At 33.7% G+C, this 12,796-nt stretch overlaps 1 protein-coding gene across 3 annotated transcripts in view; it reads right to left on the bottom strand.

The window, feature by feature from the left end:
- Positions 1–12,796, bottom strand: part of ADAMTS20 (ADAM metallopeptidase with thrombospondin type 1 motif 20) — a 145,366-nt gene that overhangs the window by 76,407 nt on the left and 56,163 nt on the right. For all 3 annotated transcript variants that reach the window (XM_016146470.2, XM_016146471.2, XM_016146472.2), the window contains 6 exons: positions 10,911–11,052; positions 9,378–9,482; positions 3,922–4,067; positions 2,564–2,745; positions 2,331–2,467; positions 401–518 (listed from right to left, as the gene is read on the bottom strand). In XM_016146470.2, the coding sequence (XP_016001956.2) occupies positions 401–518; positions 2,331–2,467; positions 2,564–2,745; positions 3,922–4,067; positions 9,378–9,482; positions 10,911–11,052 (830 nt within the window). The remainder of the gene's footprint in view (positions 1–400; positions 519–2,330; positions 2,468–2,563; positions 2,746–3,921; positions 4,068–9,377; positions 9,483–10,910; positions 11,053–12,796) is intronic.

Here is a 12,796-nt window from a genome sequence, read left to right as displayed (position 1 = left end):
TACAAAAAAATGTGGTTCGAATGATGAAAGACAATTAAAAGTAAGTTTCCTGGAAAAGTTATAAATTCATACATCAGAGATTATAAGAACAGCAGTAGAAATACATCATTAATCAGAGGGACTATTCACACATCATTGTCAAATAGCAGTGGATTTGTTCTAATAAATGCACCAATACATTTTTTTTAATAAGATTTTCCCCGAATACGTAAATTCATTAATTCAAGGATACATCTGGTATAAGATTTAATCTTTTATATTTAGGAAAGTTTTAACAGCCGTTTCCAACTAAGGGTACAAAGCAGACAAAACAATAACATACCATTACTATTTTACCTTCATTATATACTCATTATTACATCAAATAAAAGGGAAAACTAGAAACAAATGCAGACCTTACCATAATGAGCACTGTTGAAGACCCCTGTCATTGTTCTGCACGAGGAGTTATCCCCACCACAGACTCCACATTTGTCTCTCCTGGCCTTGGAGTTCAACACATGATCACAGCCAGCTTGCTTCAAAATACAACGGTCAACATTATAAAAATGACGAATAATGAACATGGTGCTTCACAAAGTTCTTTTTACAAATATTCTTTCAGTTAATAGAACAGTCAATACAGGATTTTTTAATATCTACTGATCTTGTGTACATCGATATTTTCACACTTCTGTTCACATGGTTGAAAAAAGTGTTTTCCAAAAGGTCATCCATATACCTCTGCATCCAAATCACAAGGGGTGACATTTAAAAAGGCAGATTCCCAAGTTTTCTGAATTAAAATCCTTGAAAGCCTAGAGATTCACATTATAACAAACACTGACAATAATTCCTATATTCAACATTTAAAAGCCACTCTTTAAAGAAATATAATTTAAAAGGGATAAAAAGTATGATTATGTAAGCAACCTTAAAATAATTCCGAAAAGATGTCATTCATGATCTATTTTTTTTTTTAAAAAAACTCATTACATTAGATCTCTGGGAATAAACTGTGTACATTTGAAAGAAACGGTTTATTTCTCCAAAATTAATACCCAGCATAATAAAGTGTTTCTGAAAAGAATACATACATAAAGGTGAAAGTAAAGGGTTTGTTTCACAGGTTTGAGAGAGCAAGCGCAGCTCCTCTCTGTGCAGATGGTGCCCCCTCTATACATTCAATACCGTTTAGTTCTTTGGACTACTCCCCTAAATACAGTGATCAGAAAAGAAAATTTCATAAAACCCATGAATTTTTATACACAAGGCAAATATTTCCAAAATGATCTTTTCAACCAGGTATTTTCTGATAGTATGTATCTGTATGTTAAGATAATCATCATTTTTTCAGTATATAAGACTTCATAAGATGATACCTGCATTCTTTAGCCAGCAGTCAATCCCAGTTCTCAAACTTATCACATATTTTTAAGATCGCCATCTGCAATGTGTACACTTTAATTCAGGGTCATATCTGCTCTCATCTAGATTCCTGCTAAATGGCCCACCTATCTCCAATCTTCTCCTAATCCAGTACATTCTGAAGATTCTAATATGCACATCAAACTGTATCTCTTGCTCAACTCCAAATCCTTCCAGGAATCTCCAAGGACTTGAAAAGTGCATAAACAACAACCATCAGCTCGCCCTACCTCCAACCATGGTTCACGGTCCCTTCCTCATTTTTCTAAAACCTACTCATTCTCAATAATTAGCTCAAGCCTCACACCCTCCATAAGCATCCTCCAAATCCTTACTCACCTCCCCATAAATAAGACATTTTCTTCAACATCCCTGTGCCACCTTGCAGATGACCCCATAGCACTGCATTCTAATTGTTTACCCACCAATCTCCCCACAAATCTGTGACCACCTTGGAGGCCAGTGCTCTGTTCCATTCTTTTATCTGACATCTAGTAGGTAACTCAGTAAATGTTTGTTGCATGTACCCAAGAAGTAAGAGACAGGAACAGAAAGAGGGAAGATATCTCTGCTAACTCGGAGAGAGGAAAAAAATGTCACAACAGAAGGGGACATCTGAAGTAGTAAAAGGACTTTACGAACCCTTGTGTCCTGATATTTTTTTATCTTTTTAGAAAGTCAACCTCATGTCTTGATTTTGAGCACCACGAGCAAAACAAAATCAGCAGACATATTTTAATGTTTCATGAGCCACTCTCGATGGCATCGAATCATCTACTAGACAATCTCCTCATGAATAATACTCCTATAGATAGTGTGATTGTTACCAAAGGTTGCAATATGGGAATTCACAAGCATGTATGCTGAAGTAATAGCAGCAAAAGTATTCTGAAAGCCACCTCGAATATAGTAAGTTTACTTACCCGACACAGGCCTTGCACACAGATGTCATTAGTTTCGGTTCCACAAGGCGTACCATCGGCAACCCTGTCCTTCAACTGGTAGAAGCTGGTGGTTCCAGCAACCCGACAATAGAGTTTACAGCGATCTTTTATGGCAACTGTAAGAAAAAGTCAAAATTTTGATGTACAGTAATACAGCTGAGTGTTCCTATGTCTCAAAAAAGTTTTCCAAAAAAAGTATTCTAATTACTTACTCCCACTGTACTTTGGAAGCCATCTAACGTTAGGAGAAAGACCATTGATGTTGAAATGTTTACCATCGAAATCAGAGCACTGCTTCTCGCGGAAGTCTTGCTTGCCTTTTGGACATGAATCAGTATTACATGATCGAAATTTCATCCTGCGGCCCACACAGTACTTTCCTCCGTTTCTTGGCCTAGTCAAATTCATTACATTTTAAAGCACATCAGTACAATATTATATCTGCCATTTGTTTCTAAATCTGTTCCATTCTTTTCCAGGTTCTGGAAAACCAATGATGTCCCTCTCACACTTTGTATATAACATGGTCTTTAAGTAATTCTATGGTTAATAAACTAAAAATAGCCATCGTAGTGGACACTGTGGCCTGAAGGGTGGAAATGATATCTTATTCGTGACTTGGTCATCTAACAAGGAATTAACTCATGATGAGAATTTGTTTCAAAACTTCAAAATAGGGTCTGTTCATTTTCTGGGGTTGGGAGGAATAGAAAATGAGTCGAAGATAAGAAAGTGAATATCATGTTAAATAAAAAAGAAATATACGTGATAAGTATATTCTACTTATCACTCAGTTCAAAGAGCTTCATGGTATCAATCTATAGCCATCCATCTCTACTTCCACTTATGCTGAAAAATAAAAACTATTCTCAGCATTTTTTAATATAAAGACTTCTAGCATAATTTATTTGAAAATTTAAATAAACTCAGATTTTATTAATAGTATATCCCATTTCTACATTAAAAAATCTTGTTAACAGACTAAGTGAAAAGTGTCGTATTGCTTACCAACTTATATATAACGGCATAAACATTATTTTAAAATCTTTATGGAATCTCTAAGTTCTTTTAAATAACGATGAGGGGCGATATGCTTCAGCATTTATTCCAGCTAAAAACACTGATGCATCTATATCATAAGAAGCAGAGAAAGAAAATCTGACATGTCAAATTACAAGTAGTGATGAAACTACATATTTTGTCCAGGAGAGCCAAAACATAGCTGTAGGGAAAAAGAGCTTTCAATAGAAACATTTAATTTTCAAAAATGTCATTATATTACTATTATAACTGTTTCTCAAATTTACACTTAATTAGAAAAAAAAATATGGCTCTGTCTCAACTTGGATTCTGAAAATTATTTTTATCTATTTAGTTTTTTTTTTTTTTTTTTTTTTTTTAAGGTCTGAATTGAACAATGTATGAAGCAACATGGCTTAAAGTATTCCGGAAGTTTTCCGAATCTTGGAAACTTACAGACTGACCTCCAGTTTAGAAGTGAATGAAACTGATGTTTATTTTCTGGTGCCTTGAGAAAATCTTAATTTACAGTGACATAAAAAAGACATACTCGGGACGATTACAGAGCCTGGTTGTGCTTTTGATTCCACCTCCACATGTTCTTGAACAAGAACTGTAAGGTCCCCATGGTCCCCATTCACCATCTACAGGACGTGTTTCCATTTCTTTGTTTACACAGAGCCCATGGTGGCAATGCTATAAAAATAACACAAAAAGAAATGATTCATGTATATCTAATTAGAACATCACAGTAATTATGATAACAGCATGAAGATCAATGGATGAACCAAAGGTATGTACAATTTAAAGCGAAATGTTAATTCAGATATGTGATTACATATAACACCATGTTATGAATATTTACTGAGCATCTACCAAGTAACTATAAGATGATTTTGGAATGAAAAAAGAATAAATTTTTCCCCTTGCTTTTAAGATTTAGAGTTTTTCTATGGGAGAGAAGACATAAATATGGAAAAAACTTAGTAAAATAAATATTTTTAAAAAGCAAATATTAGAATACAATATATATTCATGCTTTTGTTCTTTTATGCAAAGTTATCGCTCTCACTCTTTTAGCTAAATTTCTATTCCATCTTATCCAAAGTCTCAATAATCGGTTTACTTTCATCAAGAAAATATAAACTTACAGAAGAATCTGCCACAATCTTCCACTACCTCTTCTACCCCTCCTATTTGTTTACATGAAAAATCCATGATCCTAGCCAAAGTCAATCCTTCCACCTATGCATTTAATCTCATCCCTTCCCTTCTCAACATCCAAAACATCAATCCAGCAGTTCTCTTTCCTCTCCTACATTGTCTTTGTTCCAGCCCCCACTACAAAAGCTAATGTGGTCCATGCACTGATGCCCATCTATGAACTAGACTAGTTGCTGTCAGTCTGTGGGGAGATGAGTATGGGAATTCAGAGTAAGCATTTAGAAACTTTTATAAGATTTTGACAGAGTACTTCTATGTTTATTAAAATTAATTTAAAAATTAGCTTATGTTTTTTTAATTTTAATTACTTATTTATAAAGTTCACGATCTTAACTATTTTTAAGTGTACAAGTTCAAGGGCATTAAGTACATTCACATCATGACCTCACCACCGTCCATCCACAGCATTTCGTCTTCTCAAAATAAAAACAACTCATCATTCTCTCCTCCTCCTGGCAACCATTATTCTATTTTGTTTCTTAAAATGTAATTACCCTAGGTATCTCATATAATTGAAATCATAGTTTTTGTCGTTTTAACTGGCTTATTTCATTTAGCATAATGTCCTCAAGGTTTATATATGTTGTAGCATGTCACAATTTTCTTCCTTTAAAGAAGGCTGAACCATATTTCATTGTCCATATATACCACATTTTATTTATTCGTCTGTTGATGGACAGTTGGGTGGCTTCACTTCTTGGCTACTATAAATAATGCTGTTAGGAGCATGAGCATGCAAATATCTCTTCAAGATTGTGGTATTAATTCTTTTGGATATACACCCAGAAGTGGTATTGTTGGGTCATATGATAATTCTATTTTTAATTTTTTGAGGAATTGCCATCTTGTTTTCCATACAAAAATCTGGCTTACATTTTAAATGTCTTCTTTTATTTCATTTTCCTAGCGAATCATTTCTATCATTTTGTACAAAAAAAAAACCAGAAATATTTTTAAAAGGCTGGTTCTTTACTGGAGACAATTTGAAAAGTACTCCACTAAAATATTCTAACATACAAATGCTCTTGTTTCTTCCACTTTAAAAATAAAAAAAAAAAAATTCTTAAAACTGTCTTCATGAGCTACTCTCCTGTTTCTCCTTGAAAAGGTTGTCTATGCTCATTGTCTCACTCTCTGCCTATTCTCTAATTCATAACTTACCCAGATAACCTTTTATACCTCCATGAATCTGCTCATGTGTAGATCTCCAGTGGCTCTACACAGTGCCATATCCAATGGCCAGTTCTCAGTCTATCTTCCTTGACCTAGCAGTGTGTGACATAGCTAATTATTATTCTTGTTATATTATTTTTCTTTTAGTTTTCAGGGCTCTGCACACTCTTGGTCTACCTTCTTTAATGATTAGTTTTTTTACAGATTCTTTTGCTGTTTCTTCATCTTTCTGCCTTATTAGAATGTCGACAGGCTGAGATCTGGGCCCCTTATTCTTCTCTATTAACAATCACTTCCAGTTCAGATCTCTCCTGAACTCCAGACTGTATATACAGCTGCTTCCTCATCTTCACTTGAATGTATAATAAACATTTCAAACTAGCAACCCCAAATTGAACTCCTGCCCTGCCCCCTCAAAATCTGTTGACTTGATCTAAGTTGATCATATAGCAGGCCTTTAATAAATCTTTGTTGAAAGAATGAATCCTATAAGGTTATTAAAAAGAATAACACTTTGTGCCCTCCATTAGAACAAATGATTCAATACAACGGTGAATAAAATCATCTCAGAATACAATGTACTATGTGCACGTGAATTTTGTGAACATCTTCCAGACACATTGCAATAATCCCTGCATGCACTCCTGTGTTTCCTCTCTTCCTCTACCTATATGTGGGTATGTTTATGTGTGTCTAAGAGATTATGGCATAAAAAAGAATGTTATACTATTCATCATGTAGTAAAATTAACTCATGTCAGCTGAGTTCATCATGTCTTCATACAAATGGATTTATTAGAAAAAGTATTTAACAGATAGTCTCACATGTAAGATAGTCACTAGATAAATGGACTAAAGAAGAGTCCATTTAAAGCAAAATTACAGGACACTTGGTTAAAATTTCCCTTGAATAAAAAGTCCATTTAATACTGGATATTGCTAATGTATAGCTGCTCACTATCTTCAATTAATTTTAAAAAGGAAACACATCTATTATGATCCACACGTTGTTACCCCAAACAACTCTGGTTTTACCTACATGGGTTTTAAAATAGGTCTGTGTCTCTTCACATTTACCTAATTCCAATAAATCTATGCCTACCATTTCCTCATGTCATTGGAGAAATGTTCAAATGGCTAATAAGCACATGAAAAGATGCTCAAGACTGATAATAAGCAGGGAAATTTAAATTAAAACCACAATTAGATTCCAATTTACACCTACTAGAATGGTTAAAGTTTTGTTAAAATACTGGCAATATTAAAAACTGGCAGAGAATGCAGGGCAACTGCAACTTTCATCCATCGCTTGAGGGAGCATAAAATGGTACATGTATTTTGGAAAATTGTTTGGCATTCTCTTATGACATTAAATATACACCTACTCTATGACCCACTAATTCTTTTCTAGGTATTTACCCAAGAGAAATGCAAACATGTACACACAAGAAGACCTGTACAAGGATGCTCATAGTAGCTTTATTCATAAGAGCCAAAAATGAGAAATGATCTGAATGTCTATCAACAGGAGAATGGATAATTATATTTATAGTTAAATTATACTGAAACATAAAGGAATGAAGTATTGATGCACACGATATGGATGAAACTCAAAATCATTATGAACAAAAGAACCTTGACACACTCCCCGTCACCCCCAAAAAGGTAAACTATATAGTTCCATTTGCATTAAATCAAGAACACACTAATCGATGGAGGTAGAAACAGTAACAAGAGTTGTCTCTGGAGAGGAGGAAAAATATCTACAAAAAGGCAAAACTTTTTAGAGTGATGGAAATGTTCTGATTTGATTGGGATGTTGGATATAACTACATTCACAATTTTTAAGACCTGACAAACCATATACTTAAGATCTGTGCATTTTAGTCATATATCTCAATTTTTAAAAATTATGTTTACACTCAAACTGGATTTGGAATGCTCTGTGAATTGGTTATAAATAGTGTATCTCTTGATATTTATAAATGTAGCAGTCACTAGTTCAGCCACATGCAATCGAATCTGAAGGTCCACGGCATATAATAATTTTAAAATTTGCTAAGGCACTAAGGGACACTCCTAGATTTGAATCAGATAAGCATTTTGGAGCCAGTCTTCTAATATCAGCCGCACAGTAACATTCAAATTTCAAAGAAGTTTTTTCTCTGTTCACCCTCAAACAACCAGTAAGTCTCACAAATGCCACTCCTTCCCACTCTCCCTTCTCTCTGTCCCCTCACACAAACTCAATTACCAGTATGGGTCACAAGAAGTGAGAAAAATATTTTAATAATTCTTATCTTCGAAATAGAAATGTTAAAAATCGAATTTGAAAATTCAGTTCTAGCTTAAATATATGGCTTAAAGAAATCTAGTAGCATTTTGATCCTAAAATAATTTGAGTGCTAAACCATTTCAATGAGTACTTTAGATACTGCAAAAAACTGCTAGAGTTCTAATCTTTATTAATACATTTGTGATGTGAGTGATATTCATGGAAAACACATGGCTTTTGATGAAAAAGCGAAGGGCAGTAGCTGGTCCAAACATTTCAATGAAGCCAACAGGTGGTAAAGGCACAAGTTCAGCTAGTGCACTGAACTTAATTTTAAGAAATTTTTACTTTTGCCTAATGTGAACTCACGCAGCACTAGACAACCCATTGCCAACCAAGTGTTCCTTTTGCCCTGTGGTAGCTCAGAGGAACCTAGGAGCCTAAAACTTATTCAGTGCAGACAACACTGACCACCAAGGCCCAGATAGCTTGACTTCATGCTGGAGCCCCAAGTACAATCTGAGTTCACCCAAACATACATGTTTCATTATCACAGTGAGCTCCATCACTCATCATGCTGGCGAATTTGCCTAAGTTCATGACTGATGTTAAAATGGCAAGAAGTAGTATTGTAGACAGTTTATTTTAGGAGTATAATGTAGTTTAATAGTTTAGAACCAATAGAGACCTAAAGAAGCCACTTTAAACTTTCAGTTATACTTAATTGAATTTTATGGGAGAAAATGTATCCAACAGTAACATCTTTGAACTTGGGGATTTTCTGAAATAATAAGACCTTTATATCTTTACTCATTTTTAATAACAAGGCTATAATATACTTAGATAACTATATAACTGCATAATTATTTATATAACTATATGCAATGTTAATATTCATCTGCTAGATCTTGAGAACAGAGCAAAATTAAAATTTACTTGACAACATAGTACAATGAACAAATACAGCAACAATATTACTAGAACTAGCAGAACAAAGGTTGACTGTGAATAATGATGAGTGCTGAAATGCAGATTAATCACATCTTTGGATAATCTTTTTATATATATTTAATAATATTTTATTTTTCAGTTATAGTTGGCATACAATATTATGTTAGTTCCAGGTGTACAACACAGTGATTAGATATCTATATAGCTCACAAAGTGATCACCCCAATAAATCCAGTGCCCCTCTGACACCATAGTTATTCCAATATTATTTGCTATATTCCTTATGCGGTACTTATATCTCCATGACTATTCTGTCACTACCCATTGGTAGTCACATCTTTGGATAATCTCTTGATACAAGACTCACCCTTCGAGAAAACCTACCATCCCAGGACCACAGTTCGTTCCGTCTGCGAGCGGCATGTGTTGGGTGCGACAGCCCTTATGAACTCCTTCTGCACTCGTGCACCAGAGGCGCCTGCATTGTTTCTGCAGAGGAACAAAAGGCAGGCAAGCAAGTGTAAAAATAATGTCTCAACCACCAGATTGATTCAGTATAATGCACGAGTTCATAAGTTGAACTTATACAGTCCCTAGTTTCACGGTCAGAGCTAGAAATAGTCAACAAACAATTTTTATTAAGTCCTAGTCATTGATTTTCCCCTGAACACATAAAATGGCAACATTTAATTTCTAAAAACTTTTAGATTTTCATCAAACATTGAACAATGGAAGAGATAAATTAGAGTGGAAATATTCAAAATGAAGTGAGACATTTTTTCCGTCTTTGCAAGACATTTTCCGAAAGGACATTTTGTTGTTATGAGTTATTCACAGGGAGTTTCCAAAAGCCCCTTTTGATCCAATGGTGGAATGTATGAATAATGTGCATAGAAATACTGTATAATATATACTGGTTTTCTACTTTGTGAATAAAATGCAGACTTTCAACTTTTTAACAAAGGATTCTGAAATTTTCACAAGAAACAAAAATCTGTGGAGGCACACAGAAGCTATACCCAAGATACTTCTTATTCTGAATTTAAAGGTCACTCCTTGTCTAAATTGGGTAGGACAGAAATGTATTATAACAAAAAGTTAAGGTAAACTTCCCTTTCCATATGGGATGTTTATAGGCTTACTAAAATTTGTGATTATAAATTTGGGATTTTAGGAACAATATTCGCTATTTGGAGTACTCCTTATATGTCCCTGCACTCACTATTAAGTAACTTTCATTCCTTCGTTCAACGGCATTTACTATATCACACCTATTATGTGTCAGATCCTTAACTGAACACTGGGGACTTATCCTCATTTAAAGAAATAAATAATGTTGCCTTTCTGATCTGATTATCCTCACAATCTAGTACTATTCCTGACCTATGAAAAATCCTTGAAACAATCTAAAATAGCTTAATTAGAACTAAACAAGAGGCCTCAAATCTCATTCCTTTGGATTCAAATCTACATAAATTAAAATATAATCTATTATATTCCTAGTCCTTTATTGGTAAATTATATTATAAGTTACCAATAAATTGATAACTTATTATCAAAATACAAAATGGTCTCAGAATTTTCTCCCCATCCTCCAAATAATATCATTTGAAAATAAATATTTAAATGCTTTTAATTTTCGAAAATCTGTTTTCTAAATGGTAATACTTCATAGGATTTTGTGAGAGTTAAAGAAGATGATTTTAAATGCCTAATGCAGTATTTGGCATATATTAAGTACTCAATAAATTTTAGTTTCCCTTTTTTAACTTCTTTTTGGAAAACACCAAATTTTTCTATGACTTAAAACTTTAAGATACATTTAGTTCACCTGTTCAAGAGAATGAATGCATTTTGAAATAGAGTCTATCTAAAACTTTATGGTAGCTTTCAAACAAAAAAGAAAATTTTTCTTACCAAATAGGGACACACTTGTGATCCAGGACCAAACATAAGCTCACACTGCTTGTTTACATCATACGTTAATCCAGGAAGTTGTGAAGACAGATCATATATTCTTCCATTTGGTTTGTCAAGGAGGCATTCCCCATGACCAGTACTATATCGATGATAGAAAATAAAGTATTGTAAATGCATATAGATGCATTTCAGTATAAGATTCTTTATCACATTTTCTGTAGTTCTGTACTTTCAAAGAGAATTCAGTATTTTTTTCATAATTTAAAACCCAGCTCAAATCAAAGTTAAGAAAACCTCACAGTTTAAAAATAACTTTTTGTGTGTGTTCTCATTTGAGCCCCACAACTGCCTTGAAAGTACAATTTCAAAAAAGAACAATGATTACTGGATTTCATTAACCAATATCACCAAAATAAAAAGTTAATTAATAAAAAAAGAATGACAAATAAATCCATCGGGATATAATTTATGAAGCATACATTTATATGTTGATCACACTACACTTTTGGTCTACTTTGCTATAAATAATGCCTTATATTTTATGGCCAAATAATCAAAATGTAAAAAAAAAAATTAGTTTTCAAATCAGTTGAGAAAGTACATTTATAGTTCTAAACAACAACAAAACAAAGGAACTTCAAAAGGTACTACGCTATCTCCACTTCAAAGAGTTTTTCTAAAAACGGAGTACACACAGTCGAAAATGCCAGCTTTGGGAGTTTGCATTTTGGTTCCGCTGCTTCCCAGGATGCACAGCTATGGACAAGTTATTCAACTTCCCTGAGACTAAATCCCCTCCTCTGTAAATTGAGTGGTAATATCTACCTTGCAAGTTGCTATTAGAGTATATAACATACTTAAAGGACTTAGAAAAGTGGTAAATAGCAGAGGAAATGTGTATTTGTTACTCATAGTTTGTCATACAATATCTCATCTACAGAAAACTTTGTGAAAATGTTCAACCATTCCAACTGGGTTAAAAGCAACAATTTGTTCCATTACAATGATTAAAAGAAATACTTTTGGGAAAATTAGTGGCTACAAGAACACATCAAATTGTAAAAAAAAAAAAAAAAAAAAAAAAATTAACAAGTGAACTTTTAAAATTCCCACTGGAGAGAATCACACTACTACCCCCCTTCCAAAAAGAAGAAAGCACACACACACTGATATTATTAACCAATCCCTCAGCCATTGAACAAAGCTACGTGAGATCATGTATAAATCAGCAACTGTGTGTTGTGCTATGAAATCAAGCTCTCATACAAGAATAAATGATCACTACTGATTTTAATTATGGAATATATATCCCAAAGCATGGTTTCTTTTATTCCCACAGTCTCATAAAGAGAGATAACTAGAAACTACAGAAGTGGGTGATTAGAATATGTAGACAAAATGAAAGTCTTGTGTTTACACACACACACACAAAAAGATGATCTGGAAATAGTTTGGCCTTGACTTTTGGACAGCTTTCAGTAACTAGGATAAAAACACTATTTGGATAAAAGAAGTTTGGAAGTCAAGAAACCTAGTGGGAGATGAAGAGTTGAGAGAAGAAAAATCTACAGCTGCCTCTGCTCTTCAGAGATAGGAAGAGTCTCCAAAGGCTATGTGTAGAGCCAGAGGGGCAATAGAGTAATTAGGGGGACTGTTTCGTAAAGTATATAAATGTCTAACTAGGGTACTGTATACTTGAAACTAATAATAAAATGCTAAAAAATAAAAAGAATATGTATACCCAAAGACTCCACATCCCCGAGACTTTAGAGAGCTATTTGTAACATTCACAGTTGGACATTAGCTTCTCTCTGTCCTTCAAAGGCACCTCAAAATATCACCTAATAGCTTCTAAAAATTTTCAAACATACACAAGGAAGCTG

Source organism: Rousettus aegyptiacus, unplaced genomic scaffold, assembly GCF_014176215.1.
Source record: "Rousettus aegyptiacus isolate mRouAeg1 unplaced genomic scaffold, mRouAeg1.p scaffold_m13_p_2, whole genome shotgun sequence".
Classification (NCBI taxonomy): domain Eukaryota; kingdom Metazoa; phylum Chordata; class Mammalia; order Chiroptera; family Pteropodidae; genus Rousettus; species Rousettus aegyptiacus.
Note: the sequence above shows the minus strand (reverse complement) of the source record. Positions and strands in the feature narration are given on the sequence as shown.